At 42.8% G+C, this 24,619-nt stretch overlaps 1 protein-coding gene across 3 annotated transcripts in view; it reads right to left on the reverse strand.

Moving 5' to 3' along the window:
• Positions 1-241: 241 nt before the first annotated feature.
• Positions 242-24,619, reverse strand: part of CARD11 (caspase recruitment domain family member 11) — a 58,486-nt gene continuing 34,108 nt past the window's right edge. For 2 of the 3 annotated variants that reach the window (XM_006260635.4, XM_019494766.2), the window contains exons 7-24: positions 24,254-24,379; positions 23,502-23,699; positions 22,325-22,504; positions 21,244-21,295; positions 19,976-20,091; positions 18,690-18,793; positions 15,200-15,252; positions 13,832-13,964; positions 13,001-13,202; positions 12,017-12,143; positions 10,708-10,948; positions 10,221-10,317; positions 9,261-9,356; positions 8,118-8,250; positions 7,414-7,593; positions 6,042-6,166; positions 5,084-5,199; positions 242-4,434 (exon numbers count right to left, since the gene is read on the reverse strand). In XM_006260635.4, coding sequence (XP_006260697.2) covers positions 4,230-4,434; positions 5,084-5,199; positions 6,042-6,166; positions 7,414-7,593; positions 8,118-8,250; positions 9,261-9,356; positions 10,221-10,317; positions 10,708-10,948; positions 12,017-12,143; positions 13,001-13,202; positions 13,832-13,964; positions 15,200-15,252; positions 18,690-18,793; positions 19,976-20,091; positions 21,244-21,295; positions 22,325-22,504; positions 23,502-23,699; positions 24,254-24,379 — 2,484 coding nt within the window. In that variant the 3' untranslated portion in view covers positions 242-4,229. The remainder of the gene's footprint in view (positions 4,435-5,083; positions 5,200-6,041; positions 6,167-7,413; positions 7,594-8,117; positions 8,251-9,260; positions 9,357-10,220; positions 10,318-10,707; positions 10,949-12,016; positions 12,144-13,000; positions 13,203-13,831; positions 13,965-15,199; positions 15,253-18,689; positions 18,794-19,975; positions 20,092-21,243; positions 21,296-22,324; positions 22,505-23,501; positions 23,700-24,253; positions 24,380-24,619) is intronic. The other variant, XM_019494765.2, reaches the window with a different exon arrangement.

A 24,619-nucleotide genomic window follows, 5' to 3' on the forward strand; every position in this document is an offset into this window, starting at 1 on the left:
AGCAATCTGCTTTCTGTGTACTTGCACTCCCTCGCAAACTGTGCTACCAGAGCTGTCTGCTGGTTCAGAACAATTGACAGGTTAGCCTCCAGCCAGCACGCTGATGCAAAAAGAAATCAAATACAGTGTAATAAAGTTTGCATGAAATTCTTACATGCAACAATTCCCCAACGTGCTGAACTGCATGATACTGCCTTCTATAATACATCTTTTTAACAGTTGGGCAAAGCAGAACAGAAAGTTGAATTAAGTTTTTCTTTATTTTCATAGATACTGCATCATGACTGTAAACCATTATTTAAATTATATTAAAATATATAAATAACCTTTAATATCCCATTCCCTGCTTCCAACTGAAACTATAGTAAACTTAACATATCTTGATAATAAATGCAGCTTTCTGATGGAATGATCCCAGAACTGAAATGTCCATTTTACAGAAATAACCATAATTCTGAAATATGATTTTGGTTTGAACTGGACCCAAACATCAGATATTAAAAAATTCCCTCAAAACGATATTTAAAAAAAAATCCAGTGTATCAAATTTTGTTTTGTTGCAATTTAGACTTTTCATTTAAAAAATGTTCTTGCCATGTAAACTAAAATAAATTTCAAAGCAAAGTGTTGTTTCAAAACAACAGCAGCAAAAGAGAAAGTCCAACCCTGAAAAATGTGGAAATGGAACATAATTATACTAAAACACTTTGTTTCAATTATTTAAAATGAAATTTCATTATACTCGTGGAAAGTTTTGATCTGACAAAATGGCATTTTCCAACAGAAAATGATCCCTTGAAAAAGTTTTCAATGGGCTTTTCAGTTTTGTTCTCATAAAGGAATGAGGAAATGGATTTTCTAACAGTATATTTTTAAAAGCCTGTTATTTCTCTATGCTATAAGTGCTTTTATTGACAAATAGTGTGTCAAGTGGCATGACATGATATCTTGAGTTTTGGAAAACTCAGTCTAACTTAAGATATGAACGAGGTTGAGAAATGTTTCCAGCTTCCATCTAAAAACCTTCAGCAGATTGATTTAAAGAGACTTTGATGGAAACAGAGCTTACCTACTGTACATATATTCAATGGGTTTTCATATGTGTCTTCAGTAGATGGGAGTAGTCCAAACCCCGAAGTCCAATTTGAACCTGGGCCTGCAGCTTGAATTTCTCTTTAATGGACTGAAATATTATTAATCTGTATAAAAGTAGCAACTAGAAGTCGCAGTCATAAAACAAAATTCCATCGTGTTAATAACCGCTGTGCAAACACAGAACAGCAATGATAGTCTTGGACCTACAGGACACCCTGAAATTTGGGAAAGCTTGGTTTCAAATCCTTATGCACTAAAGAGTTTAGACTGGGCTCATTTCTATTTTATAATAACTGGTACCATTTCCAATTCCAATCTCTGCTTCATGTTGTCTGCTACCCCAGGATGACGAACAGGTTGACCATACCTAAAAGGACATGCATGTGTGTGTGTGTGTGTGGGGGGGGGGGGGGGGGGAATGGCGTTAAAACAATACATCCCAACGAAGAATTAACTAACTGACCTGTAGGTCGTGTTCAAGTTTGCACCTCACGCCCTTCTCTCTCTGTTGAATCCAAACACTGATGCCAACAGTTACCCTGATAGGAAAATCCACAGGCACATTGATAGCCTGTATGGCTGAATATGTTTAGATGGGTTGCAAAGGTGTATGGCTTAACTAGTATACATGAGCAGACATTCACAATAGTATCACCAGGGCTTGAGCAGTATCAGCAAGGCTCAAAACTCACAATAGGAACTTAAGGTACAATGAGATTCTGCCTCTTCATGGACTCACTCCTGTCCTGGTTTATAAAAAAGTATTAGGTCTATTGTTTCATCTGATCACAATTGCTATTCCTTCTCTTCCCATTCATTATCTCTGCATAAAGAAGGTTCAGCACTAAGACCTGCAATCTCAGAATATGGTGAACGTCTGGAAAATGCCCCTGGAGGACATTTGTCCTCCCCTAAATGGTATTTTCTTTATCTCTTGAGTTACAGGAGGGTCATGTTTACTATGTACACCAGTTGACTATCACCATTTGCCCCAGGAGGGGCTGCAGGTCATTGCACATGCACATTGTAATTGGTATCAATTGCAAAATAGAAGTAAGAGTAGCAGTAGTAATATCATCTCCCTAATCCTGTTAGCTGTGGAGGGCAGCTTCCCAGGAGACAGTGGGGTAAGAAAGTACCTATTCTTTGAGAAATACTTGCTATGAACAGCCTTTTAAACATTAATGAGCTGATGGGAACAGGAGCAGTAAGTAAGACAGAAACTGACATAAATGAATTCTAAAAGATACCATGAATTAAAAAATAATGGGCACCATGACAAGGATAGGCACAGTCAGGTAAGCCAACAGGGACAGACCCAAACACGTCACAATATGCAGGCACCGAGTATACCAAGAACATCAGAGCTTCGCTCAAGGACACACTGCAGAAGCTTGTCTGGTGTGGGTGACCATGCCAGATGTTTTGCTTGGACTCTGTGCTTTTTTATTAACAGCTGCTGCATGCTGGCCTGGAGCACTGGAACCAGGGATTTAGGATCAGCACAGAATCAAAGAGCACTTTCCATATAAAATCCCTTTGGAAAAACAGAAAGGAATGGTTGATTCTGGGGTAGCTGGATACACAACAGACTGGGCACGTCTACACAGGATGCTTACTGCGCGTTAGCCGAAAAACACTGCACGGTAGTGTGACATGGCAAAAACCATGCTAACAGCCTACTGTGCAGTGTTAAGCTAATGTGCTGTAAGTGTCACTAAATAACTGTGCACTGGTGCAGTAATTTTAGGTACTGTGCATTTAGTTAGTACTTTATTAAGGCAGTATTAAACTAAATGTGCAGTATCTAAGATGCATTAATAAATATGTAGATGTGCCCACTGAAAAGCTAAGTTGATGATTTGAATTCATTCCATGTCAATAATGGCGTATGTCACTCCTGATGGCTGCTGTGAAATGAAATTTGGTGGCTTCAATTCAGTGCCTACTGTACAGGGCAACATTTTCCAAAGCCCTATGTAACCAAGAAGCATAAGTCCTATTGCTCTGCAGTGGAACTTGGTTGCTTTGTGACTTAGCTGCTTTTTAAAATGGCCCTTGGGCTCCTAAGCCACTCAAGCATTTTTGAAAAATTTACTCTGAGCATCTACAGCACTTAAATCACAGCACAGTGAGATGCTCACTGGCCACTTTGTTGGTAATCATGGCAAAAGGCACTAGTCCCTCCTGCTCAGAGCACAGACGGTGGCAAGCAGCAGTGCTGGGGAAGCATGTAGATGTCAGTGGTTAAATGGAAACAGCCAGTATCTAGGAGGGTCAGTCTGATTCTCTCCATCTGGAATAAAATATATTTGTTAAGGACAGAGGTGCTTGAATGAGTACAGGAGTGCAGCACCCAAAACAGGGATAGCCTACGTGAAACATGGACAGACCTGTAAAGGTTTGATTTGCCACCAGGAATTGGGAGACTGCTTTGCTGAGAGTGTCATGACTACAGAAGAATACTGTGCGCATTGTTAAGCAGAGGTTTAAAAATAAAGAGTAGACTGTCATTTTAATTAATGCCAGGAACAAGGGCTGGTTTCTGTCCTTCCCTTCTGACTGCACATGCACATACAAACAGGGCTGCAGAGCTGCTCAGGCTATCAGTGGCAGTGTTTCTGTTGCTACTGGGCAGCCTGCAGCTTCTTTAATGGCATACATTCAGCAACTTCACTTCGGCTGTAGAGCACATCTCAGGTTCCATGTCCTTTAGCCTGACCCTCAGCCTTTCTCTCCCTATAGGATACACTGGTCTGGTCACGTCAGGAGTGTTAAATGAGCCAAATGAGGTCTGTATTTATATAAAATGAATTCTCTCAAACTCCCTCTTGAGATCTCTGTCCTTCGCGCGTGTTAAACAGCTGCAGTCTCTGAATGGAGGCTGGTGGGTCAGAAGCTATGCTGGTGGCAGCATTCTGATCCGTGTCCTAGATCCCTAGCATCTGTGACATTCACTGTTAAACACACAGCTCGAATTCCCATCCACACATACATTCTGCCAGCAGCAAGAGTCCTCAGCCAGCAAGGATGGAACAGGAGTCAAGGGCACTGTATCAGAGACCTCTGAAAGCCCCAGTTCCACTTTGGTGTGTCCTTTCGTTACCAAAGAGCTTCATTTTGTTTATTATTTTCTATAGCTGATCTTCATCTATCCAGATGGTTTTACGCTGCTCTTCTGCAATCTTCTCTTTGATGACTCGGATGAGATCCTCAATGCTACTCCACGTATCTGTCTCTACAGAGGCATAAAGACATGGCAGTGCCTCTAGTTCTTTTTCCTTTTGTCGGCACATACGTAGGAACTCATCCTCAGTCTCTGGTTTTGGCAGTAGCTTCCTGCATCAGATGGCCAAGTAAAAAAGAAACAGAATGAATTTATGTTTAAAACATCCTGACAATCTCAATTGTCCACCAAGAGTTGGTAGATAGAAGGTAGGGCAAGCTAGCCCTGTAGAGACTAACTGGTTGTTACAGAGATCAACTCTCCCGACAAAACTGACACGGGGAGTAATGACGCAGCATTGTGCATAGGGAGATCTGCTCCAGATCCATCATCTCCCAGCTGGAATCACTGTAGGAAATAGCATGGGAGTGCTGCTTATGGGGAACCTCATAGATCCTCCAAACCCAAATTCCCTCAACAAGCATTCATAGATTCATAGATTGTAAGGCCAGAAGGGACCTTGGAAGATCATCAGGTCCAGCCCCCTGCACTAAGCCGGAAAGGTAACTGGGGGTCAGGTCATTGGTATCATGAAGAGTAAGGGAGTTATGGACCTGTTGGAACTCATAGTTACTCCATTTGTAATACTTCACAGAGGAATCACAGAAGAAAATAGTGCACAGAGTAGCCCTAGATGAGAGAAAAGAAGTAGGAGCATGAGATGAGAGAGAAGAAGCTCTGTTTCACTCAGAGATAGTCACGGGACTGTAGTTTTATTCAGTGAATAAGAATATCAAATGTTCAAAAGGTTTGATACGTTACCTGAACCTCTTGATGTTTTTCTCTGAGACTCTGATAAAGAGAACAATGGGATATATCTTGGCTTTGATTAAATCCTTTGTGCAGCTTATTCCAGCTTCCAGTAGACAATGCTTATTCTAAAAACGTAAAGTGATAATGCGATGAAGGAATATTCATAGAAATAATATCTTGAAATAAGGATATATCCCCCCTCAGCTAGGTCAGGCGAGTTGTCCTTTATTTATCACAGAACAGATTTAACTTCTTTGTAATCAACTGCACATTTCAGGGCTGAACTCCTCCCACCGATTCACACCTAGCCACTGACTGGCAACAAATAACACTCAAAGCCGATTTAGTACAAGAACTCTGTGTCTGCAGGTTTAAAAATGGGAAGGAATCGATCTAAAGATGAAACATAGGATAAAACACGTAGGTAAATTTTAGATAGAGAAACAAACACATGTTTAGTCTTTGTTCAAAGAGAAAATATGTTACAGCTACTTGCTGGAAAAAAATGTTTTAATTCTCCTTCTTCCCCATACTATGCATCAACTATAGTATAATTGATGGGATCTGTCTGCTTCTGACATGTTATCTTTTTACTGTATGTCACTGTCTCTGTGTCTCAGTCTGTTCTTTCCTTGTAACTCTTCCTCTTTTCACATTCACGTATACATATGAAAAAGGGGGACTGAAGATGGAAGAGCGTGTAGAAAATAAAAGGCTATTTCACTGTATCAATGCAGGTCATCATAGAAAGTGAGCGGAAATGTAAAAGGACATGGCTTAGGATGGAAAAGAAAGAAAAAGTGATTGCACAAAGCAAGAGCTATTTGGGGAAAGGTAAATATAAGCTGGGAACTGAAAGAAGAGAGAAAGAGAGAGACAGAGGAGAGGAGAAACTACTCATAAAACTTCAGCCCTTAATAATGTGGCTGCTTTTGGAAACAGACTGTCTGCATTCCTTTCTAATCACCTTGGCAGTGACAGCCTCAATATTGGCAGGTACGATACATTCATAGGTGTGGGGATTCTTTTCTCTGGAAAATATGATGGTTTCTATCCTTTGCTTCCTGAGGAACTCTTCCTTTGTTACAATATCTGGAGAGAGAAGTGGAGGAAGGCAAGGTTAGCAGTCACACATTTTGTACACCTAGGAAATCATCCAGCAGTATTTTAGTTAGGATACAGTGAAAGATCAACTATCAGCTGTCTTCTTGAGAGCTCATCTCATTTTAGTCATTTAATTCAGCTAAAGCCCAGCTTGATCTTGGCTCAGAACCTTAAATATATCCTGCACCATTGAGTTCCCAAGCAATTAACAGAACACAAACGACAAGAAAGCATCAAATGACAAGAATACGATTCAGTAAATAGCATTCCAGTACCTAATGTCAGGGAGTAACTGGGATCCACAGCACCAAGTCCAGGATGGACTATCCCTCGCTGTAACTGAGAGAGCAATCTGCTCAGTACTATGCTACTGTATTGCAGTGTTATTACTTACGTTGCAGTAGGGTCTACATGCTTCAGTCTCATTGGGCTAGGCATTGTTCAAAGACATAATAGAAAGATGGTCCACCCCCAGAATAGCTTACTCAGCTCTGCATACACACTGAATAAACATTGTAAGACAAATCCTGAAGCACTGTGCTAAAGCATGGGGATCCAAAAGTAAAACCGACTAGAAGCAGACCAATTTCGGTGTCCAACAAGGTGAGGGAAATGCTGAATAATAAGCAACCCACAAAAATCACGAAGAGTAAATTAGAATCTTCAGATTATTGTAGTTTTATCAGTTTAAGGTCTTAATAATTACTCAGGTATGGGTCCTGGGATTTCAAACCAATTATTCTTTAACAGAACAGAAGATCTTTCAGTTGTAGGAATCACAATACTGGATGCTGGCTTGAACGATAAACAGTTAAAAAAAAAAAAAAGATTTCACTCAGAAGCCCTGTCTTTGGAGAAGATCAGATGTAAGATCTTCACAGCACTGGACTGTATAAAACTGTATGACTGGTTGTAGCACCCAGACAAGCTGATCAAAACTTCACACACCCGGATTGGAACATTACAGAAGCAAGAGCACTCATGACACCCCAGTCACAGAGTGTGAAGTGTGTTATGGCAGCTACTGAACATACAAATGTGCAACATTTCACCAATATGGGACTTCAGAACTACTTACAATGGCTAATTCAGAAACCTTCAGAGCTTCTCACAAATTCACACGCTATAGTATCCAGACCTACACTTCACTGTGACATGGATGAAGGTGACCCAAGTAGCTGCAACATATGCACACACATTTGCATGCACATGCATAATACTCTTTTATTCATTACCTGGCTTACACATGTTGAATTCCAGGGCACCTCCAGAGTTCAAAAGCTTCTGCACCAGGGTCTTGGCAAGCATAGTGGGAGTAAAGAGGACGGGACGCCTGCGATCACAGTGAATTGGTCGCACCAAGCTATAGGGGATCAGGCTGAGGCTCTTATTTATTTCACTTTCAGAATCCATATCTGAGAAAAGAGGAGACTGTTTATAAACTAGCTTGTTCTTCAATTGTGGGACAAGAAGATAGAAGAATTACAGTATTAGAGAGGGGAATGACATGTTTCGTCTTGTCCATTCCTCTACTGTATATTCTTCAGTGCGATGGTTGTAAATTATTCAAGCAGTATCTTCACCATTTTCCTTAGGAGACTGACAGTTTAACAGGTCATTTAGTTAGAAAATTTCCCTGATTATGAGCCTAAATTTATTTTGAGTGAAGTGTCCTAAGAGGGACAACCTGAGGAAACCTAAGAACAGTTGTCAACAAAAGAGAAAGTGTAAGTGGATCTCTTGATTAGTTTCCCACACCTATCTTCACCCAAACCCTTCAGCAAAATATAAGCCATCAAGCACCAATATTATCTAGTTGTCACATGAATATATTAGTTAGATATGAGAAAGTCCTAGGACCCAAATCTCCATTGGCTTATATTTGCATAGTCTTTTACATTTAGGTAAAGCAAGCATAACATTTCTGTCATGTCCATACCTTCCAATTTATCTGGCAACAGTTTCATTGCTTCAGAAGAGGTCCGTGCCAGCCCAGAGGGGCAGCCGGTGACAATACGGACTCGCTCGTTGCTGTTCATGCGCTTGTATTTGTTTTCAGACCTGCTGACAAACTGAAAAAGAGAGAGGCTTCATCCTCATTCGTTCTAGGGATCAAATTCTTTTTTCTTTCTATCATTTGTCAGCTCTCCACACCCTCTTCCATTACCTGTGAGATCTGAATCGCCTATATGTCTGTCAAAGACGAGACTACAGGTTGTCTAATTCCTCCACGGAGCTGTTGTCTGAATCCCAAGACTCTTTAAAGATCACAGATCTGACCCAGAGCTTTTTCAAATCCCCTGTGAAATGATTTTACTTTGCTCACTCTACTTATGAGTCATGTTTTTGTCTTCCTTTCCAAAACCTTCTGGCAACAACAGCCTCAGCACTAATGAACTCACAGAGAGCAGCGTGGTTACTATGAATGTTAGTACAATGGTACCACAAATTATACCCAGCGATCTGCCCCTTCCTTCTTGCAACACCCATTGTTCAGGCTGTTGAGTCCAAAAGCCTTCACCTATGGTAGAATTTCACGTCCTGGAATATACTTCATTCATTCATTCACTCATTCATTAATCTATCCTTTTATTTAAATATTTACTCCTGCAGCTGCATATCCTCTAACCAAACAGCCCATATTACCTTTCCATTGCACTCACCCACATGTTCTCCAACTCATTCAACATAACTGAACCTAGAATTGAAGAATCATTTGCTGCTGAAACATTACTCTCCTAGATAACAAGAGACTTGCTTTGGCCAAAAGGATTCATTGTCATGACTCAAATCAAATATATTTCAGCCTTCCAGGGTATGGTTGTATGCTAGAGTTGCAACAGAAGGAAGGCATAAAAAGATCCCACACAAGGAAGGCAGCTAGAAAGCAAAATCCATTCCACTTTTCTCATATATTTAAAGCTCCTTGTGGCAGTCAGAAACTCTTGTACAGTTTCTGAATGGGAGAGTAGCCTCTCAAAAGTTATGATACTGGAAAACATCACAAAGAGAACTCAGACTCAAATGTTTCATTTAAAATCATGCTTAGCAGTAATGTAGAGGAGGATTTGAGCTTTATTACCTGTAAGATTTGGCCCAAAAGAAAGCTTGCTCGGGACAGGCGAGGGCTGGTTTTGGGGTCATTCTGTGGGACAGGCTCCTCTGGCTGCAGCGTGTGCTAATAAGAATTGCACAGGAAAAGATTTTCTTTAAAAAGCTGCAGAATGAAATAGATCTCCGGAAGACACACAATGCAGTTATTCCCAGCCAAGGGCATCATTATTCATTAATATTTGTACCAATTATAAAAGTCAGTGCAATTCTGTGCCAGCTATGGACCTAGCACTGCTCATACTGATAAACTCCACACTTGTTATTACTTGCCCGCATCCCTCTCTCCGTGGGAGCCTCTGGCTGTGCCGACACTGTATAATTGACCAGAGAGGTCACCTGTCTAGTGACCTGTGCAGTTGGTTAAAAGGACTATTTACATTTATTGGAGCTTACATGACCATCATCTCCATCCACGCTGACCCTTGATCTGTGGACACAGTTGTACTAGAGAACTATCTGGTGCTCAGCTTTGAGGGAAAGACATTAATTCCACTTCTGGGCACAAGGTGTATTTTGGATGGAGACAAAACCTTCCAATATGGGTCACTGAGAGTTACTTTTTCAAGTAAAGAAGAGAAACAATTCTGATGATTAGCTCGAAGGACACGGCTCTTCCCTATGCAGCACTGAAGGGAAACGTAGAGCCAGCGCAGATAGAAATGGAACAACTACCAGGTAGAGCAGATCCTGGATCTGTGGAGACTGGCCCTCACCAGTACGAGGGGATAAAGTTACAGTGAAGCAAGACCTGCTGCAGGGAATCCTGTTGGTTGAAAGGTATGGAAATGCAAGGCAGTCACCCCCAGGGGTAGCACAAGACAGCTTACAGAGAGTGTTTCAAATCAGGCATTTAACGCAACGTTAAGTACTGATACATACAGAGCATAGGATGAATTGACCCAAAAAGGCTGTGGCCGTGGATACCTACCCGGAGCGTTCGTAAAGTATTGTATGAACTTTCTGTCTCGTCCCTGCTGCCTCTGTGCATCAACCGCTGCAGCTTCACCAAAAGGAGTTGCTGGGCTCTAAAAAAAACAGTGTAGCTATGTGGATCAAGAAGAAGCAATTGAGACCATCTACAGGAGGAATGAATGCGATGGGTCAGTGCCTACAGAAAAGGTCAAACAGAGGGATAGCACGGAGGAGTGGCTGAGCCAGACAGTAAAGGCAGGGAACAAAAGCAGTTCTGTGGTGCCATTAAGGAAAAGTGTATATCTTTCTACCTTGCTTCGCAAGAAACACCCCAGCCTCCTTTTGGCACCATTGGGGGGTCTCCCCTCAAAGCCCAATGGCTCACTGTGCAGCTCTACCAGTTTTGAGATGTGAAGAGAGGAGAGGCTTTAAACAGTTCAGATCAGACAGCAACTGAGCACAGTCACAGCTGTTTTTTCTGCTTCAGCCTAAATTGCGCTCACCTGCTGTAGCTGGGAATGGTCCCTGTTTCCAGATCCCGGTCAGTGAAAGGATCAACTCTGGCGCACAGCCACTCACACTTCCCCTGGTACATTGTGTCGAGAATATGCACAATTTCATCACACTTCACTGACAAGGAGCAGCAGTCCAACTGGCTCGAGATGTTCAGATTCAGGCGGATGTGAAATGAATCCCCTGATGTGATCAGCCCGTCTTCCAGTTCTGACAACAGTTTCCGGTACCCTGTGGCAGCAACGGAGAGAGATAAGTATACGCAGTGGGGGACCGAGAGCTGCCCGCTGCGGTACTCTTAGCATTCGAGGAGCGGGCACTCTTGAGGGAGATGCTCACGGCGCTTACGTTCTAGTTTATACTGACGTGAGAGATGCTGCCCTGCTAGATTGCTACTTGGAATGAGTGTGGCATGACTACGAGTCTGGAGTCTTAAAGAGAGTGACAGGACACTCCTCTGGGGACAGCTCACACCGTGTGCGTCAGAAACTGCCAGGAGAATTTTACACCTAGGCAACCTCCGTTTTGATCATTACGTACAAATGGTCCATAAAACAGTAAACTTCCTAACCAAGACCGAGGCAGAAAGCGAAAGTTTCATCCTGCAAATACAGCATGAGTTCTGCCAGGTTATTTTAATAGGGGGTTATTTATTTTCTCATTAGCTCTAATTGGCACTCCCACAATCTGTAGTACACTTTATGCGCAGCCAAGTGGTGCTTGAAAAAAAGTGTAATATTCTTACCTATTTTTTAAAACATCAAAGAAAATAAAAAATTAAAAAATAGAAATCACCTCCTGTGTGAATTTTCCTGACAAGTAGAAAGAAGGGGAAAATATCCCTGAACCAGTAAAAGTGGCTTTTGGAATGTAATTTTTGATCCATACCACCAAATTATCACTACAAGTCCTGATCACTAAATGAAAGTTCATTCACCATGTGTGAACTCCAGCTGTTAAAGATAAGATATATCTGCAGAGCTAATAAACAAGAAGAACTCCTAGGTATAAATTGGATTTCAGTTCTGTAAAAATAAAAAAAAAACAGCACACCATGTTCCATGATAGGAAATAGCGTGCAAAAATAATTTGACATGTTGTAAATACTCTCTCTAATGATCCACCCAGGAAGTGCTTCAGACAGTTCCAGTGACAAATGTAGAGGTTATTTCTGATCTCAGTTACATTGGTGTAAATATAAGTAACTTTACAGAAGTCAGTGCAGTTGCTTCTGATTCAGGCCCAACGAAGAGCTTCCTTTATACTAGAATCCTTGCAAAGCCAAACATCAGGTCTTACCTTCATGATTTGGTTTATATTGGAGTGTTACTGGGCCACTACACCTCTGAATTGTCCAATGAACTTCTTCCTTGGTGCAGGTGTCCAAGGGGACACTCTGATTTTCCCCTTTGATGCAGCCCTCCAGCTAGATAAGAGAGAAAGAATTCCCTGTTGTGTGCTCCATGCGTGGCAGTTATACCACCCGATAAACTATGGACCCTCTTTCAAAATTAAACAAGTTATTTTTTGCTACCAGGATACAAATATTACATTTTTATTATTTATCTCTGAATTGTTTTTTCTTCTGCTAGACATACTAGAAGTTGATGGAACTGGAGCTCAGCGACAATCCATGTTTCTTCCGCAGGGACCACTACAGGGAATGGTGTAGAAGGCTAGTTTAAGGAGAAGCTGACAGCCACTCTCTTCCTATCTTTTGCTAGCAAAAGTAGCAATAAATAAGGATGTAGGAAGGTTGATGGTGGGAGAAAACTCATAGCATATCTAGTCACTGCCAGAGTCACTCTAGGGAATGGTGCAAGGGCAGCAGTGCTGAGCAAAGCACACAGCTACTGGAGTGACAGTCTCTCCAGGCAGGAGTTGCTATTGGGCATAATACTGTAAGGACACCAGCTGCCAGAAAAGCTCACAGCCACTCTAGTCCTAGCCTCTTCAAAGGGACATCACTCTAAAGAATGGGAAGGGACAGCTATTTTAGTCCCAGTCTCTTCCATCAAGAGTCACTGCACCATTTAATGTGCAGGTGGGTTGGAAACCCACAAATAGCATACTTCCAGTCTCTCTCAAAAGGAGTCACTAGCAGAGCCAAAGAGGTAGGAGTACTGGCTGCAGAAGATACTTGGGTTTTGTCATTAACACAGGAACAAAAAAAGAAATAAGACTATTGCAATGAGCTCTTGAGCTCTCTTTTTTTCTCTGTGGCATGCATGAGCACACACGCACATGCACATACATGCACGCTGCTGTTTATTTAGTACTTACCAGAAGCAGCTGGTATCCCTCCCGGAGGCCTGCTTTCTCTGCTAGGGATCCCATCTTGACAAAGCTGATAAAGCTTCCTTTGTCATTGCCCCCAAGCAAAGTGATTTCAGAGTTGAGGCTGTCTCCATTCAGTGTGACTCGCTGGACAGTATGGCAAGAGTTCCTAATGCGACCAACAGATGTGACAGAGGGACGGAAAGGTCTGGGTTCACAAAAGAAATAAATGGCTTAGACAATGCTGGCCTCATCTTTCCTCAACTAGCTTGGGTCTAAAAATAGGAATGCTTCATGCAGGATAAATGGGGAAGGGCATATAACCAAGCTTTCTATGGTTATCAAATATTACATTTTAAAGCTTCTAAGAGAAATCTTCAATTTTAGTTCATAAGTTACATTTGAAAACAGCATCTGGACACCGTTAAGTGCCGACACATGACTGAATAACCTCAGATGTACAACAGCACAGCATCTAGGAACCAGCAGGAGTGAGATAACAAGCTTCCTAGGATGAAGCTACTCTCTTCATATACAGTTGTCTCTTCTGATTGTTATGGGATAGGCACCGTTTTGAGGAAGCAATCAAATATTTGCTTTGTAAAACAGAAAACGGTCCAAAAATCCTATGGTGAGCTGCTGCACTGGAACACATGAATGTAAAAGCAAAGTTCAGCACACTATGAAATACCCTGCCAGACAATAACTTGCCTTCTAACATTTCTGCCACAATATCACATCTGGCCAAGCAAAGATTAGAAGGCGACAACCCTACCTCAGGATCCTTTCCAACCCTAGGTCAGCCTTAAGCAGTTAAAGCAGTGTCCCCTTAAGTACCTCTCCAGAGAGAACTTCCTAAATATGGAGCTGACATGCTCGAGGTCATAGGCTTCCATGCCCTCAGACTGGTGCGAAGAGGAGGAGGAGTGCACTGAGGGAGCTCCGTGCGAGTATCTGTCATGACCGTCATCTGAAAAGGGACACAAAATAAAATGCAGTCATGGATGGGGTGACAAAGCAGAAAGGTACCAGCTTAGCTGAGGCCAAGTCCAAGGTCAAGGCATTCTTTTGATCTGGTGTAGGATTCGTGGCCACTGGCCCCAGAGGTAGCAGTAAAAATCCTGCTCCCTCTAAGTTTATCTGGTCACCGTTGGCTCCATTGATGCCTTCTGCCCATTCAGCGCCTATGAGCCATGCACAGTCCCTCTACCCTATCCAGTATAATCCCTTTCTGAATTTGCTTCTTCAAAGAATAACTCCTCACTATGTTGTTTTTTTTTCATCATTCCCCTTCTGAAGTGCTGACCTGAGATTTTTGTGGGCAACTGTAAATTTGTGTAAATCTTCAGGACAGAGCATGCATTTATGTTTGCAAAGCACCTTGTAAATTAGCAGCCTTACAGAAATGTTTTTGTCATAAATAATCGGAGCCTGCAGAAATAGTGAAAGAATGCTGGACTGCAAGTTTCTCGCAGGAAACATTGTACATACATTAATTAATGTTTGCAACAGGCCTGTAAGGGAAGTATCATTATCCCCTTTCTACACAGAAATTAAGTGGGATACAGAGTGGTTCAGCAAATTGCACAAAACCTGTTCTAGGTCAGAGCTGGCATTAGGAATTAGGAATTCCTGGTTCCCAGTTCCATGCTTAGTCTATTGAAACAAAGTGTGAATCCATTCATCATTCTCTGTAACTCCTTCTGGGAAAGGCTGTGACCTCTCCCAAAGCCCAGCACAATTGATTGTGACACCTGCTATGGAAGGCTTGAATTAGATGAGGGGTACATTCAGAGAGCTCCTACACCATGTAAAGGGAAAAGGCCATTTATTTCCTTTTCAACATGTCATTCCTCTCTCTTCTGATCCCTGCATTTCCTGAATTTAGGGGACCCCAGCAAATGGCCTGCCTATGAATGAAACAATGGATCTGGTCTTTGCTTTTTGTATTTCAGTGGGTGAAGGGTGGGAGTCCTTCTACTCCTGATACGGCTCTGCCTGTGTTAATGGAAATGGGTGAATGTCAGGTGCCGCTCTTGTGCCCCAGCTCTGCCCGTATTAAAAGAAAGCCATTGCATATCATTATCCTTCTTCCCATTTACCCGATGTGTGATAACAGAGTCTGGTGGGCAGTCTATATGGTTGGCGAATTAAAGGACCAGGATCATGATACATAAAGCTCCATAACTGGTATTTCTCACTTACCATCTAGCTCCAAAGTATCACAGCTAAAGCTGTCATTGTCCTCTTCAACAAGGCTAGAATTAAAAAAACAGAGCAAGAGAGAATGAGCAAGAGAGACTTTTCCTTTTTAACAGATCCTGACAGGCTGTGAGAGAAGGAGCACTGTTGAGATGTGGGCATGGGGAAGAAGCAGGAAGGTTGCATGGGAAACTTCTAGAGGGGATTATAGAGGGGAAGGAAGCATGAGAAGCAGCAAAATGTTTTAGAAGGAGGAAGTGTTAACAAAAGAGAAGTAATGAAGGTTTTGATGGGAAACACAGAGAAGTTGTAGTCTCTGGTGTCCTGAAATGGTTGATCTGACTTCTGTTCTTCTGTTGAACATTTTGATATGATGCCTGCACAATACCTGCTTTCAACTGCCATGTTCTTTATCCCACAATGGGTCCAAAATGTCACAGTGTCACCGATGGGAACAGTGAATGCAAAGAAAGCACTTGAGGTACAGCAACGGAGAAATGTTTTACTTTGGTTACGATTTTCAAGTATACTTAAAGTAATGAAACTGCATTTTTGAGGTGCCCTTGACATGGCAGAATGCCTGGTGAAATCAGAGGAATGTCAAGGTGAACAAAGCTAGGTATGGACCATTCTTCTCTGTCTGCTTCAAATTCAATGCCATTGCAATCAGTCAGATTAATCCTTTCATTGCGGTTGGAGTGGGAGCGGGCACCAGGTCCACAGTCCATAGTCATTCCAGGGCTCCCTGACATCTTTGTTAAAAAAACATTAAGGGCCAGATTCTGATCCACCTAGTAAATAGCATCTTCAAGAAAATGCCAGCGACTGCAAAGAACCAACATATGAATTAGCAAGTTCCTCATCATGAAATTTGGACCCAAAGGAGAAATGAAGCATCCAGCCAATGGCATACTCTAACGGGGCAGTCATCTAGAAGGGATTCAGTATGGCACATATGCAAACTGATTTAAATGAGAATTCCCTGCCTTCACCCATTCAGCCCTTTCTAAAGTTCTCCTTTCTGGCTCACATGGGGGTTTTTTTAATCTCTGGTCCCAGGCGAAGGGTGAATTTTTGCAGAAAGTGTGAGGAGAATCAATTCAGTTATTTCTTATATTATGCAAGACACCATGGAAAAAGCCAAGTTTTCCTGCTGTAATAAATTAGCCTCACTTCTCTTTCACACAAATAAATAAAAAACAGCTGAAGTGTAAAACCTGAAACTTGGCATGTAAATAGTGATTAGTTTGGAGTATCTCCATGAACAAGTTCAAAAAAATTTGGCAGGCTAATTATAAAGTTGTAAGCTACTGAGAAATCAGTACTGAGCATGCTCCAGTGATATGTGACTTCAGGGATTTTTAACTCAGCTAAATGAGGCCATATCCCTATCCTGCTAGACACCGTGCATCTTCTGCTCTTGTCAGACAGAAACAGAGCTGCTGCAGGAACAATTTGTGTGAAGGAGATTGCAAATATTTCAATGCAGTATACACACAGCGTGGTCCTTCCAAAACCCCCAGCGCCTGAATGTACAAAACAGGGGACAGCCATGGGGGTGAGTGTTTGGATGCTATTACCATTTTAAGACATCTTTACCGCTTTTACCGCAGCCTGCAATATTCTGAAAAATGTAAGTGCTCATTAAAAAATTGGATAGACACGTTTTCAAAAGCTGCCACTGCTCATGGGGGCCACTGATAACAGTTGCCTGGCATCCAGTTTTAGCAGGTCCAGCCTTAGGAAGAATGGCTCCCTGGGCAAACTTATATTTTAGCGCCATTTCTTTGAGTTTAAGTATGTAGTAGTATTAGTGAAAGTTTCAGAAATAAAGCCCCGGGGGAGCTGCTGGGCTGGATCAGGAGACTTGCTTCCCTGAAGGCAAGCACCGCTGCTGCTGTGTGGGAGCAAGGCAGGCGGACTAGAACAGGTGCCACCCTGCCCACACATGCCTGGCCAGGGTCCTCCTAGGCAGTGGCTGGAGGTGGAAGGCAGGCTGGGCTGGGCACCACTCCTCCTGCCTGGGGTGGGGCGGTGCTGGAGGAGAACGCTGCTGTGAGTGTGGGCTGCTCACATGTAGGTGTGCGTGTGTTAGGCACCCCTGTGACCATGGCACCCTGGGTGGTTGCCCACATCGCCCACCCATAAGGCTAGCCCTGTGTTTTAGGTTCGATCGCCCTATGTGCTGAGCATCCTCAGCCTCCAAATAGTAATGGATCGGCTCCAGTTAAGGCACCTGAAAACGGAGGCATTCCAAGGCAGTGACTGCTTTTGAGAAATGTCGCCTACCTTACTCTCTTTTTCACGTTTTGAGATGCAGCCAACGCTCTGTAAACAGATGTGCTGCTCTGCGCTTAGCCTGACCATGCAGAAAACTGGTTCAGAGGCGAGAATTTCAAAACATCGCTGCTGCCATTGTTAGTACTAACAGTACCCAAGCATTTGTAGTTCTCATTCTTCCCACTTTTTCTTTGTAAAACAAGCGAGAGTCAGGAAATGTGAAAGTTAAGATAACTACACTACATGAACAAAGCCATGTCATACATCTTGTACCTTTCAGAGCATATATATACTAAAATAGCCAAAAAATGTATTGAGCAACAGATTTTTTTTAAAAATAGTGAACTGCTATCTAGATAATAAGCCAAAGTTAACACTAAGTGGAACAACATTTCATTCCCTCTTTATTAAAATGTCCAACTGTGTAACCTTAATTACTATTTTTAACTCTTCCTAACAAATAAGCAATATTTGTAGCAACAATAGTAATAGGTTGTGTGCTATAATATAACAAGAACTCATGTCAAGGGCCTTGTCTTAAACAAAACAGCAACTGAACAGATGTGAACGACATCTCTACATAATTTGTTATGAAACTGGTGCAGAGAGCTGCATGTTTGGTTCTGATGGGTTACTAGCTATGAAATTAGATTAAAAGAAGTTAGTAAAGAAACCAAGGCAGACAAGCAGCCAGGCCAGATGCAGATAAAAGTCCTGGAGGAGACAATGGAAAAGCCCTTCATTGGCTCGATCTGGCTCCAGACAAACTAGAATGGCTTGCACCTCTCACAGTTATAGTTTGGGGTTAAAGTGGATCCTAAGTCAGTCCATGTTACCCTGCTAGAGATGGGGTTAGCTGGGCTGAGGGCAATAGCAACGATGTTTGGTTTCAATTGTTTTTACCCATTGCTCTGTGCCTTGATAGTTTTGAAAATTAGTAAATAAGGTTGTGTGTGAAGAAACCTTATGCTATTACATGCACCCAAAAGCACAGTCTTATAAATATCAAACTGACTTGGACCTTTGTCATCAACATGACTGAACCAGGGCCAGGACCTAGAGATCCAGTCTGAGAGTGGACATGGCTCCAGTCTGTGTGAGATATGGGAAGTCAGGCCTGATACCTAAGGGACAGACTCCACGTGAGAGACCAAACAGGATCTAAGGCACAGTTCACCTCTAGTTACAATACTATTTCCAAGTAGTTACCCACCTGCTATGCGGAGCATCTTCTTTGCAGCGTCGGACTATTGAGTCGTTTCCGGGTGGTTCGGGAGTGGTGGACATGATACTGTAATTGCGATTTCTTAGGGTTTGCTTTTTTTTAAAAGGAAAAAAAAAACTGGTTTTAGCAAAGTCTAGTATCCATTTCTTATTTCTTATTTCTTATTTCAAGTATTTTGGTGCAGTGGCTTGCTTGTAGAGATCTTTACAGAACATGGAAAAGCACAGCTGAGACTAGAGCAATATCATTGTGTGCGCAGAGAGCCTTGTGTAAATGAGCATACATGTCTCTATAGTCTGCTGTTTTAACTTTGTATGCACTGAATGGGGAGATGATGTGGTTTGACACTACAATGTGTGTGGTTATTTCGCTACAGAGTTTTACCTTTAAGCTTGAAAAATGTGGGATGTATGTCGCATTGTAGATACATATGCAAGGGCAAACAGAAGAAGGGGGAAGGACGCAGGTTTACTTGCTATAAATAAGCAAAGTAGTAGCTCCAGTTGAGACACTAACGTCTTAAATGCATTGCAATCAAAATAGTGTAATTCATCAATATATCAAACTAATATTCCCTAGGATAATCCTATAAAAGCAGCTGAGTTTATTATGAGTGGCACAGGGTCCAAGGGACTCTTAATTTTCTGGGAGCAGCATTTCTTACAGTGCTCCGGCAAGATGTTTTGTTCTTCATTGGGTCCTTTATTAACACTCTGCAAGATCATGCATCTCTATTTACCTGCACCTGCTGTGGCAGTGCTCACGATGTGCATATCACAAATCTACCTTGGGAGATTATGGGGAATCTGCAGGCGGGGGAGAAGTGGATTGGCTGGTGTGTGCAAAAATTTCCAGCTGCTAGCTACACCCCTTCTCTGACCCGTCGTTGCTTACAGACATGAAGGGCATGAGAAACTCCAACAGAATTGTCAATGTTTCACTAAAATCAATTACAAAGCAGCTTTTCAAGGACCACCTCCTCTTCTCACCACTAAGTGTTAAATGGGTAGAGGAGACGGCGAGGGGTCATAAATACCCTGTAAAGCCCTGCTGAAATATCTTTAATAAACATAAGCCAATTATGTGATTTTGGAAAAGGTTAATAACATGGTTCTAATAAAATGCTTGTAAAAGGATTAGGGAGCTGCTGACGGGGCCTTGAATTTGATCGCAGCTGGGCTGCTAGTGCAGAGCTGGCACTCGGTTGTGAAAGCTCTGAACCACATTATGGGGAAAGGTCACAGACAGGCAAGGGGCAACTGAAGGCTCCTTACAATTTTGCCGACTTCACAGCTGCTGACCGAGTTATTGATGGAGACAGGGTTGGAGGAACTGGTGTCGGTGCGGCTGTTGCTGGCATCAGCCCCATCTTCATCCTGTCCTCTGATTGCTGCGCTTACACATGACAGAGAGAAACAAAGAGGGGGATGGCACAGGTCAGAAACACTGACTTTAGATCTGCTTCAGATGAACTCTTCCACACGTTTCCAGCAATGCTGAGAATTATCCAACCATTCTGGCTTCTCTCCTGTTTGCCCACTGTATTGTCCTTACTAGATGGAGGATTCAGGGAGGAATTCATTCTCTCTTTTGTCTTCCAATCCAACACCCTTTCCTCCCCATTGAATAACCAGAAACAAGAATGCACAAACCTCTGGAGACAGCCTTGCCTACTTTCTCTTATTCAACCTCCTCTTTAAAAACACATTTTTTCCATTAGGTATATGAATATTAATCCCCCAGTTGAAGAAATATTGCTTTATTGATATTAATATTAATTAAGTCGGCTGGATCTGGTCTTCTGCTACAAGGACAGTGATCAGTCTCTCTGCTTATCTCACATATTTTGTGTCTGAATCCTAATGGCTGTCTGCTTGACATGTGAGCTCCATGGATCAGTGACCATGTCTTCCACTATATTTTGTGCCATACTGAGTATGAAGCCAGCACACAACAAGACATGCACATGTTCCTTGCTTAGACTGTTGGTCTTTGGGAATGGTATTTGTTAGATAAATGCAGGCAGTGTGGAGTACACATACACAGTAATTTGGTGAGACTACAGCCAGCTAATGAATCTCAAAAGATACATTTTAGCACTGGATTACAGTTAAAACTGAACTTCCTCTTGCCAATAGAAGGGGGACTGAACAGATGATTTACCTTCCAACTCCTAAATATTCCCTCCATAACTAGAAATAGAAGCAGAGTACGATGATCTTTAATAGAGGGCTAATTTTGTCTTAAAACTGTGATTAAAGATAAAAGTTAAGTAAAGTAGCTGGAAAGCTGAGACAACTTATAGGACATGATATGGCTTTGCAGTGTGACCCAAGGATGGAAAGGGAGATCAGAAAGAGCTCCCATCCCTTTCCAGTTACAATTAACATTGTTTAACATAAATGAAAATATGTTATTTAAACATCTCAGATGTAGTTAAGAGTTTGCCTTGTTGGCATGTTTGTTAGAACAACTGGTAGCAGATGGAGTGGATGAGACAGACTGACAGAAAGGGAATAGGGGCACTGGTGCTCTCTCTGACCTTGAAAATCTGATGCTTTGTTCATACCGACAGGGGATTTAGCTCTTGGTAGCTGAAAGAAAAAGGACAGAAATCAAACTGAACTCCGGACATATGTCACATTCACTGTAAAACAAACACCTTCCTCCTTTTCCATCGTCATGCTGCAACCTCTATGCCCTCATCTAGAGAGGCAGGGAGGAGAGTCATTTAACACCAAGTCCCAGATTTTTCAGTGGGAGTTAACTGCCTGAATACCTTTACGTATCTGGCCCCAATGCAGTGTAGCTTCTACTTTCTGAAGAGAGAACAAAAAGACAAGGGGGGCCCTTGGGACTGATCTTAGGTGACTGCTAATACAACAGGCGTCCCCTTCACAGGGTACAGGATAAAAATGCAGCTCTGTTGCTTCTGGCAATAACAGCAGCCAAGCCTCAGAAAGGTTAGGAAGGGCACAGGGAATTCAAATATGGATATGGGAAAATAGCCGTTCGTATATCATGCGTGAATCTCAGATAGCAAGCTTTTACAGTTCATGAATGAAGTAGCAGATGCAGTCAGTCAGGGAAGTCAAAGACCTGAGTCATGCTTCTCCTTATTCTTAAGGAGAAGGACATAATTTAATTCTAAATTAGGTAGTTAATTTTGCTCCAGACAGTGTCCATTTCTTTCTATTACTCCTTCCAGCCAACGTGAGCTTTTTCATCAGAGCTGCATTTTCCAATCAGCCATTTCATGTGTGTTGGACTTAGGGCATTACACCAATTTTGGAGACTTACTCTTTTTATTTTTCCTACTGTTACGAAGGCAAAGAACCATTTTATTGAAGACACAGCAGGAATGTAAATGAGCAGCAAAGTACTAAGAGCATGTGGGAAGGAGAAAGGGGACGGCAAATATCCAGTTCAGCCCGACTGCATCTCCTCCACAATTTCTAGGGTACAAATCCCCAGAGGGTAAGATTTTAAGTCTTCCTGTCACATACAAGGCTATGCCTTGTTATCGCAGAAGGCTCAAAGGCATAACTGCTTGGTAGGCCAGGTCTTCCAGCACAAGCAAGAGCCCCTGAAACGCACAGTTCTGGCCTCGTCTTCACACATACCTGGATTCCCTTCAGGTTCATCCTTCGCTTCAACCGAGACTGATCGGGGAGGAAGAACTTGTTATCTTCTGGAGACTCTTCAGAGGTGGAGGAGTCATCTGCTTCCTGACCGTTAGTTTTGGGGGCATGAGTGCCAAAGGTTTGGGAAATAATGGTAATTGGTAGATTCCTCGGGAAACTCTAGAGTGAAAAGTGAAACAGGCTTTAGTGACGATTTGCTACTGAAAGCCGCTTACTGCAACTGCTAGGGGCCTCCTGTTATTTTCTGGCCAAAGTGCAGAGCAGTTGAGGTGGCAGGCTTATCAAGTCACACACCCATTGTTCAAGCAATAGGCCTGCTGCCTGCTAATAAGGTGGGTTGTGGTTCCAGTCTTATACTAGAAACCAAGGCTGCGATTCACGAGGATTTCTGTTGTCTTTAAACACTGTTCAGTAGGGCAAGCTCCCCAGAAGGAGTTGTTTGGAGCCAGAGCCGGCCCTAGGGATGGGTGATGTGGGCGATAGCCCAGGGAACTGTGGTCAGAGGGGTACCACACACACACACACACGTGCATATGAGCATCCCACACTCACGGCAGTGCCCTCCCCCTGCCTCACCTTGGCCGATCCCCATTCCAGGCAGGAAGAGCAATGCCAAGCCCAGCCCAGCCCACCTCCTGCCTCCAGCCACTGCTCAGGAGGAGATGGGCAGGGCAGTGAGGGTGGCAGCAGCGGTGCTTGCCCAGTGCACCATGCCGCTCCACCTCCCCACCAGACTGTGCCCTGTGCCCCTGCCCACCTGCCTCTGCTTGCAGCAGCACCACTGACTTGAGGGGAGGTTTGGGGTTGGGGGGGAAGGGGTGCTAAAATACAGGTTCACCCAGGGTGCCATTTTCCCTAAGGCCGGCTCTGTCTGGAGTGTTTTCCCCAGCATTTGAGCACTCCAAACCTTTGCAGCTCCTTCTCATCCATCTAATGTCAAGACTCAACAGAAGTGAAACATCAAGTCTTTGAGAATCCAAGTGAGCAGCTCAGCTGACTTCCTCCCATTGGCCCTAGAGAGCTTTTCATAACACTGAAGTGAAGTTCCTGTTCAACAGCGCAGTTTACAAAAGGAATAGAAATAAAACCCTGTGCCCCTTAACACCATGCTTCCCCTGAAGAGTCTTGAAGGGAAAGGAGGCTTCCCTGGCCCTACCTGATCATGGCAGTTGTTGTCTTTAGAGAGTCGGCGGAGTTTGCATTCCAGATTAACGATGCACGCCTCTTTGCGGACTACCTCGATTCGGAGTTCATCGTTCCTCTCCTCCAGCTCCCGGATCTGCTTCCTGTACTTATCTTTTTCGATCAGGCACTGAGAGTACTGGGTCTGTGCCTCATCGCGGGATCGGAAGGCCTGCAGTGGGGCAAAAGCACTGCCTTAGACACCTGTGGCACATAGATTCTCATCTTCAATTGATGGAGAAGGTCTTCAGGACAGGCACTACCCTCTTCCTACATGTTTGTACACAAACGGACACAAATGTTGGGACCTCTGTATAGCATAGCAATACAATTAATAATGGTGATGGTGGTGGCAGAATTTCAGCTCCTTGGTTGGTGGCCATGTCTTGTTATACTAATATATAGTTGCTGGCAATATACTATTATACTAATAGCAAGCTAAAACCTTTGACACTAAATACAGTGGCTGTTGCTAAAAAGTCAGCCCTGACTGGCAGATGCCACCCAGTGGTATTAGAAGAATTATAATATGCTTAGACTCTTAGATAACTGGAGCAAATACCACAAGTTAGTAGTAACTGTAAGCTTTTGCTTTCTAATGGAAATTACTACATGTAACAAACATAATGACTCTCTGGGTTCAGATACCCATGATTCTCAATAGAAGTGGAAAAAGAAAACATCCATTTTTCATTGTTACTTTTCCCAGCCTTAAATGTCAGATACCTGGTCACGCTCCTTTTCCACTTCTTCCAGCTGAATCATTACAGTGTTCATGCGGTGCTTATACATTTCACAGTCTTTCCCCAGTGTCGAGCACTTTAATTCCAGGTCTTCTTTCTCCTCGAGGTACTACAAATGACACAGGCCTATCAACAGATGCAGCACCTCAAAGCAATCAATCTCTGTCTACCAGGAGAGGATTCCTGTTCACCACTGTGAGCCCACTTGTCTGTACATTTGGTTACACAAAGACAGACACATGAGACCTTCTGGGTACTAAAAAGCACTGCAGTGAGAAAGCTCTGACTGCTGGATGGTGTTGGGGTTTTATTGTAATTTACTCTGCAGCAGTGAATGACACGTGAAAAT

This window comes from Alligator mississippiensis, chromosome 13 (assembly GCF_030867095.1).
Source record: "Alligator mississippiensis isolate rAllMis1 chromosome 13, rAllMis1, whole genome shotgun sequence".
NCBI classification, from domain to species: Eukaryota; Metazoa; Chordata; order Crocodylia; family Alligatoridae; genus Alligator; species Alligator mississippiensis.